Source organism: Triticum aestivum, chromosome 3A (assembly GCF_018294505.1).
Source record: "Triticum aestivum cultivar Chinese Spring chromosome 3A, IWGSC CS RefSeq v2.1, whole genome shotgun sequence".
Lineage (NCBI taxonomy): Eukaryota > Viridiplantae > Streptophyta > Magnoliopsida > Poales > Poaceae > Triticum > Triticum aestivum.
Window position 1 is genome coordinate 12287446 of NC_057800.1, and position 7526 is coordinate 12294971.

At 52.2% G+C, this 7526-nt stretch overlaps 1 protein-coding gene across 1 annotated transcript; it reads right to left on the bottom strand.

Moving 5' to 3' along the window:
* Window positions 1-371: 371 nt before the first annotated feature.
* Window positions 372-1556, bottom strand: LOC123057540 (BTB/POZ and MATH domain-containing protein 1-like). The gene is made up of 2 exons (XM_044480490.1): window positions 1379-1556; window positions 372-1297 (listed from the first exon to the last, which is right to left on the bottom strand). Exons 1-2 carry the CDS (start codon window positions 1531-1533, stop codon window positions 463-465), a joined length of 990 nt encoding a protein of 329 aa, XP_044336425.1. The 5' UTR covers window positions 1534-1556; the 3' UTR covers window positions 372-462.
* Window positions 1557-7526: the final 5970 nt, after the last annotated feature.

Consider the following 7526-nt stretch of genomic DNA (forward strand, 5'->3'; position numbering starts at 1 on the left):
TTGAAACAGAAACACCGTCTCAAGTACACCCGTAAAGGATAGCAAGAGGACTTGGATGATGTCTACATCAGTGAGCCACATTTTCCTTCGTAGCAACATTTTCTTCTTTTTGTCGAGTGGTAGCGATCCGAGGTAAGATCGGGATGTGGTATGGACTGGATTAGGATATGCTAATATGTTATGTAAGTGGAGCAGAAGACTTGTTTGGTTTAGTTGCTTCTTCTTCTGTTAACAAAAAAGGTAACTGCATCAGGGACGTCGACCAAGCTGCAAATTACGTCAGGAAAGTCCGAATCCGGCATGATCAAGAATTAGAAGATGATCACCATTTTCATTTATATTGTATCTCAACTCAACTGCTAAGTTCACACCTCTCTGGAACCCTGTTTGCCTTCAGACTTTTTTCAGGGAAGTGTTTACACCATTAAATGATGCCAAAGGCAGGGATACTTCCAAGAGCAGTTAAATTTTCCGAGACTTGGTAGCCCTCTCAAAGACATCAAACATGAGAGCAGGACATGATCTTTTGAGGTGTGCGTACCCTTTGCTTGCCACCATAGCATTCAGTCTGTTTGAAGAGAGGATATATTCAACACAAGCATCTTTCAGCTTGCTGCAGTGATGCTGATCAGCTAGAGCCAACGTGGTCGCCGCAGTCTCGACATCAAGGCTCTTGCATAGAATATCTTCACACATCAACTTCATCCTGTCCATGGCATATCTATCCGCAGCCACGAGCAAGTGCTTAACCATGTCTTCACTCTCACCATCATCAACGTCATCCATAGCAGGCAGAGAATCCGTGTAGATGAAGTGAAGCAACGCCTTGAAAACAGGGGGCTCCATGTCTTTGACGATTATGTTCTTACTCGTAGCATCAGCATCGCTCAGGGGTCCATAGAGTTGAGCGTCGAAGACCGGCGATCGCGTGGCGAGCATAATCTTGTGAGCAGAGAAAACCTCGCCTTTAACCTCAAAAGTCACATCTGCTCCTCTCTTGCCATCCAGCAATTTTCCGAGATGATTCGGCAGGTCCGAGGGCGGCACCTCCTGCACCTCAAGTTTTGTTATAGCATTGATAACGAGGACTTCACACTCAATCTCCAGGCAGTCGTCCCGCAGGTACGGTTTTATCTCCTGCTGTTTCATAAACCTGGGAGCTCCATAGTTAGCAGGTGCTTCATCCGGGTCGACTGTGTTGTACTTGTTAGTAAACAGATGTGTCACTGGCGACGGCGGTGGCGTGCTACCCGAGTCGATGAGCCTGAACTCGTAGTCCGCCCTGACCTTGGCGTCCCTGGTGAGGAGCTCGAGGTAGACCGAGACATAGCCGCTGCACTCCGGGAATATGGCTCCATTGGGGTAGTAGCGAACGCGCCAGTCGTAGCCGCCGATGGCGAAGGTGGCGGACTGTATGTACTCGCCGACGCCCAAACCCTTGCGTATATGGTAGTCGGCGATCCTGAACACGTGCTTGCCCGTCGCCGTCTCGGAGGTGCACGTCGACACAGCCATTGGCACCGATGATTCCATCGCTGCAGTTTGTGCGGTGGCGGCGGCGGAGAAAATCCAACTTATTCAAATGTCTGTCTAGGACACATCTTGATGTGACATAGTTATGTCATATCTAAGCTGATTTTCACTTTGTTTGTGGTCTATTTTTTTGTTCTAGTTTTTTTTGTTTCTTGTTGATGCATTATATACTTGTGGGAGGTTAGATATGACATCCTTAAAAAACATCTAGATGTGAATTACACAAACTGTATTCAAATTGTGTTTGGATCAGGAAGGTGTAGTGCTTTGTAGGCCAATACGTGAGCCTAGTATTTATTTGGTGGTTTCCTGGTTGAGAGTCCGATTAGGGTTCAGTGCGATCAAGGTTGTCGGGTCATTAGTCTAGGAACGTATCGTGCATGGCTTGTATATACTGTATATGCCATAGTTGTGTACGACTTGGATAGTTAGGGCTAGTTAGGGCATCTCACGCCGATCCCCAAAATAATAAAGAAGTAAATAGAGGAGTAAATCTTAATGAAGTATATTTATAGGGTCTGTCCAGGGCCTAGTTATTGCACATATAAATGACTGTAAAGATGGGTTAAGCGTATGCCTTAGCAGGGACGTGTTGCGTGTTATTTATAGGCAGAGGAGATTACAGGGTTTAGGTAGTTAGGTTGTTGTAGGATTGATCTCCAAGTCATAATCTATACAAAGGATAGAGATCAACCTAAACATATCCTAACTACCTGAATACAACACGCACACGCCCACACATGTATATGATTTATATGTACACCGTATACATCCTATAATACATACTTTAACACGCCCCCTCAATCACAACTTTATCAAGTTGAGATTGTTCTTCAATTCTTCCAATTCGCGCCATGACAAGGCTTTAGTAAAGCCATCTGCAACTTGATCATTAGTAGGAATAAAACGAATGTCCAATAGCTTCTTGCCTACTCTTTCACGAACAAAATGATAGTCTACTTCAATGTGCTTTGTTCTTGCATAAAACACTGGATTTGCTGACAGATAAGTAGCACCAATATTGTCACACCATAATCGTGCAACAGAAGAATGATTTATACCTAGTTCAGCAAACAAGGTTTGAACCCATATCAACTCAGCCGTGGCATTTTCTAGAGCTTTGTATTCAGCCTCAGTGCTGGATCTAGACACAGTGGTTTGTTTTCGTGCACTCCAAGATATGATGTTTGGTCCAAAGAAAATAGGAAAGCCACCAGTTGACCTTCTATCAACAGGACAACCTGCCCAATCTGCATCTGAAAAGGCACTTACCACATTTGAGTTTGACCTTGTGAATTTTAATCCTGTACTCATAGTACCTCTAAGATATCTCAAAATTCTCTTCACTACAATCCAATGCTGAAGAGTAGGGGCATGCAAGAATTGACACACCTTGTCGACAGGGAACCATATGTCAGGCCTTGTAAGTGTCAAGTACTGTAAAGCACCTACCACACTTCTGTAGTTTGTGGCTGCTTCGGCTCCCAAGGGCTCCCCTTCTTCCTTGGAAAGTTTTTCAGTAGTTGAAAGTGGCATGTTTGAAACTTTACAACTCATCATATCTGACCTTTTTAATATATCTGACACATATTTTTCTTTACTTAAGACTATCCCATCAGTTACTTTTTTCACTTCTATTCCCAAGAAGTAGTGCAAATCGCCAATGTCTTTAAGTGCAAAGTCTCTCTTAAGATCTTCCAACGGTGCGCTGACCGCATCTTGTGATGAGCTGGCCACAATAATATCATCAACATATACCAACATAAAGATGATTATTTTTCCCTTCTTATAGAAGAAAAGTGATGTATCAGCCTTTGAAGGTCGAAAGCCAAGCCTGTCGGCGTTCTGGAACGGGGGTCCCCAGACTTGCCTGCCTGCGGCGTGGCTCAAAAGGGGGCCTAGCGCGGCCCATCTTCATCAACACAGACCCAAGACCCTCGTGAGGGGCCAAGCCTCGCGGGGCGGACGACACGGAGCTTCCTCAGGCACGGCCTCATCAGGCTGGCTCGCGAGGAGGCGGCGAGATCAAGGCGGGGTACCTCACGAGGTGCACGTGACGCAAGCCATGACGACCAAAGGCGCCAGGCAGGCGCCAGCCGTGCAGTGTCCTCCTTTCCTCTTTGGTGCAAAGGGAGCAAGCGCAGGCGAGAGCATCAAGCAAAGGCACCTGTTTCGGTGCAATGAGACCAAGACCAGTCCAACGGCAGGGAGGAAGTCATTGTGGAGCCCAAGCCAGCGTCACCACCAGAGCCTTTGGCAGGCGAGGACCAACTTTAGTCAGGATAAGTGTACCGGATGTTCCCCTTCAAAATGGTCAATTGTTGGCGCTCTTCCCGCTCAATATTTGGGAAGAGGCCCAGGGCCTTTGCCTATAAATAGGACTAGCCACCCACAGGGTAGAGGGGAGATCGGAGATCAGAGATCGGATCGAAATCAGAGAGAGAATCGAGGAGAGAGAGAGAGAGAGAGAGAGAGAGAGAGAGAAGGGTGACTGAACTCCTCCTAGCAGTTCATCCCCCCAGCCAAGAACAAACCCTCGCGAGGCTGTTCTTCCTTGTATTGCTCATCATCATCAGCCCAAGAGGCAATCCACCACACCACACACTGGAGTAGGGTATTACACCACAACGGTGGCCCGAACCAGTATAAACCCTGTGTCTCTTGTGCTGTTCTTTCCATAGCTTAGATCTTAGCGAGGCGGAGGGGTGAAGGTAGGTAGAAGGCGAAATCTCCGCGCGCACCCCAGTGTTCGAACCTCAAGGGTCTGCCGGAACCCGAAATCCGACATTTGGCGCGCTAGGTAGGGGTGCCCCGGAATTCGTCTTCCACCACCCCGTTCCCCTCCGACCATCGCGTCCATGTCTGACGCTCGTCGGGCCCGCGTCGAGCGCCGGGCCGCTCTCACTTCCCGCGTCGCCCAGACGGCTCCTATCGGCGGGCGTCCTCGCCGTTCCCCGTCACTTGCCGTCAACGCCGCCACCGGCCCGGCGGGGGACGAGCAGCAAGCGTCGTCTCAGCATCCGTCTGTGCGGCAAGACGGTCGCACCGCCACTTCCTCGCTCACCCCAGCTGGTTCTTCGTCCCGCGCGCTCCGCGCACCCATGGAGGCTCGAGCTGCGCTCATCGCGGCAAACGAGCTCCTGCGCTACCGTCCCGTCGACGACGTCAACGAAGAATGGCTCGACCGCGTCACCGAGCTCGTCCACGCCGTAGGGGGCTCTCCTGCGCCGTCCGTTCCGCTGCACCGCACCCCGCCCCGCATGGGCGACGAAGCTCCGGCAGCGCCCCAGCCGCCTCCTCCTCAAGAAGGCGCCATGGCTCCAAGGCGCATGGCCCCTGGGCGGAACCCACTCTGTCAGGTGCCAGCGCGACAAGAGCAGAGCTGCCAAGAAGTCCCTCGCCCGCGAGAAGCCGCCCGGGCGCTCCCTGCTCCAGCACGTCGCGACCATGCTCCTGCTCCCGCATGTCAAGACCCCGCGCTGCTCCCAGCTCCAGTGCGTGCGGACATGCAAGACCAAGCTCTCCGTCACCCAAGGCCTCCCGTGGCCACCGCAGGCTGCCGTGCCTTCACCACCGAGCTACGCAGCGTCGCGTGGCCCGGCAAGTTCAAGCCAGACCTGCCTCCTCGTTACGACGGCACGGCCGACCCTGCGGAGTTCCTCCAGCTCTATGAGCTGGGCATCGAAGCTGCCAACGGAGACGATAAGGTCATGGCGAATTGGTTTCCCATGGCGCTCAAGGACGGGGCCCGCACCTGGCTCCTGAACCTGGCTCCAGGCACGATCTCCTCCTGGGACGAGATGCGCACCCGCTTCATCACCAACTTCCAAGGTACTCGCGACCGGCCACCCGCCGTGAGCGACATGCGCCGCATCAAGCAACAACCCGGAGAGACCCTGCAGAAGTACATCTAGCGCTTCAACAACGCACGCCTCAAGATTCCCAAGGTGACCGAGGAGGCCATCATCTCAGCCTTCTCCGACGGCGTGCGCGACGTCAAGATGAAGGAGGAGCTGGCGATGCATGAAGACCTGTGCACTTCCATGGAGTTGTTCAACTTGGCAACCAAGTGCACCAGGGCTGAAGAAGGGTGTGACACCCCGAGACCGTTGAGCCAGGTGTCTTCCAGTTATTCGTTGTTGTTGCCCTGTCATTTGCTTGCGTGTTGCATTTTGTCATGTCATCATGTGCATTGCATCATCATGTTTTCAAAACTTGCATCTGTCCCGGTCTCCCCATTCCTTCTGTTGTCCGTTCTGAGTCCAGACACACTTGCACGCGCCCGCGACACGTCCGAAATATTATTTTATAAGTGGCTGGAAAATATTCTCGGAATGGGATGAGAGTTGACGTGTAGTCTTATTTTAGTGTAGGTAGACCGCCTGTCAAATTTCACTGCGTTCGGAGTTTGTTTGATAGCCCAACCGTTAAACTATAGCGGCATTATAGTTGGTCTTTTCGTCGGACGTTTTCGGTCTCCGGAAACAGTCGCCGGGTCTCTCTCTTCTTTTCTTTCAGCTTGAGACCGTCTACACAGTCCGCTGCTTACCGCCAGGCCCAACCTAACCTCTCTCGTCAGCGCGCGGCCCTCCTCGCGTGCGCGTCCGAATCTTCCCCGGACCCGACCTGGGCAGTCGTCACCGTTATGTCCGGATCATCCCCAAACATCTACAAAGCGTCTCCGTTTTGTTAATTGGACTTCTTAGTCTATTTTTCTCGACCGCCCGGTTACGATCGGACGGACCGAATACCCACCTAACCTAATCCAATAACGTATATAAATGGGCAACCCTAAATTTTAGGCGACTTGTCCCATCCACCCTCCTGCCTGTCGCCAGCTACCTACCCTCTCCATCTCGGGATCCATCCTCTCTTTGTTTTCAGCGCCCAACCAACCACCAAACCGATCCAATCCATCCCCGACCAACCTCACCGGTTTCTGCTCGATCCACCCCTACAGCCTGCAGTCGTCCTCGATCCAGATTGAGGCGAGCCGTCCCCGAGCTCCCGTGCCTCCCTTTCGTCCTCCCCGAAGACCAACAGAGCCGAGTCTGTCGTCCCGCCAAGCACCTCGCCCTTGCCTGCAGCTCCTCCGGGCCTCCCATCTGCTGTAGCCCGTGCTCCGACGACCAGAGCCCATGTCCAGGCCGGCCCCGTCGCGCCACCTCTCCCGTCCCTTCCTTCATATGGTTCCTTCCTTCCCCTTCTCACGTTTCGCTACTCTTTGTTTTCCTCGCAGAAGCACCACGCCATGGCCGCGCCCCATCGAAGATTGGAGCGCCAAGTCCGCCAGCCCGCCTCCGCTTCGTTCTGGCAGGGAACGGGACCCCGACGACCACCTGCGACCGGATCCGGGTCCGCCTCCCTCCGTCCGTCGCTCTCCCTCTCTGCCACTTCTCTGAAGTTTTCCCTGCCATGGCTTGCAGCTGCGCCACCATCTTGCTCCGTTCGTCGCCGCCTCCGCAAGATCCGGCGAGGTCCTGCGTTCCCAGCCTCATCCTGCCAGAGTCGCCCGAGCGCCGCTGCGCCACATCGTCCAGGGCCCGCCTCGCCAAGCCCCTACATCGCGCCGCTGCTCCCCTGTTGTTGTTTCTGTTCTTCAGAAACGAGCATTAGCAACTCGAGCCGCTAGATCCTCTGCTTCGCCAGCTGGGCTCTAGATCAGGCCCAGCGCGCCTCCTCCCCCACCAACTTGGGCTTGGCCCATGGTGAGGCCACCCCGCTGACGCCCCTCTTTTTTTCCTGCTGTTGGGCTGCCCAGATTCGGCCCGTTTCTATTTCTTCCCTGCGCTGCGATTTTCCCTTTTATCCAGAAAACTGTTGTTTTACAGTTAGGTCCCTAAATTTCATGCATTTAATAACTTCACAACCGTGCATCGGATCTAAATAAATTACATATGAAAGTTGCTTAGAATTTTTTCTAGTTTAATAATTTGCAACTTTCATACATGTTTAAAATGTTTAAAATGTTGTTTGTTTAAATTTGTTTAAAT

Excerpts from the sequence above, each read along its gene's own strand:
- LOC123057540 (XM_044480490.1), bottom strand. The coding sequence starts at position 1,533 with ATGGAATCATCGGTGCCAATGGCTGTGTCGACGTGCACCTCCGAGACG. Across the intron at positions 1,298-1,378 it reads GCCATCGGCGGCTACGACTG|GGACGCCAAGGTCAGGGCGG; the intron begins GCGCGTTCGCTA and ends GCTCCTCACCAG.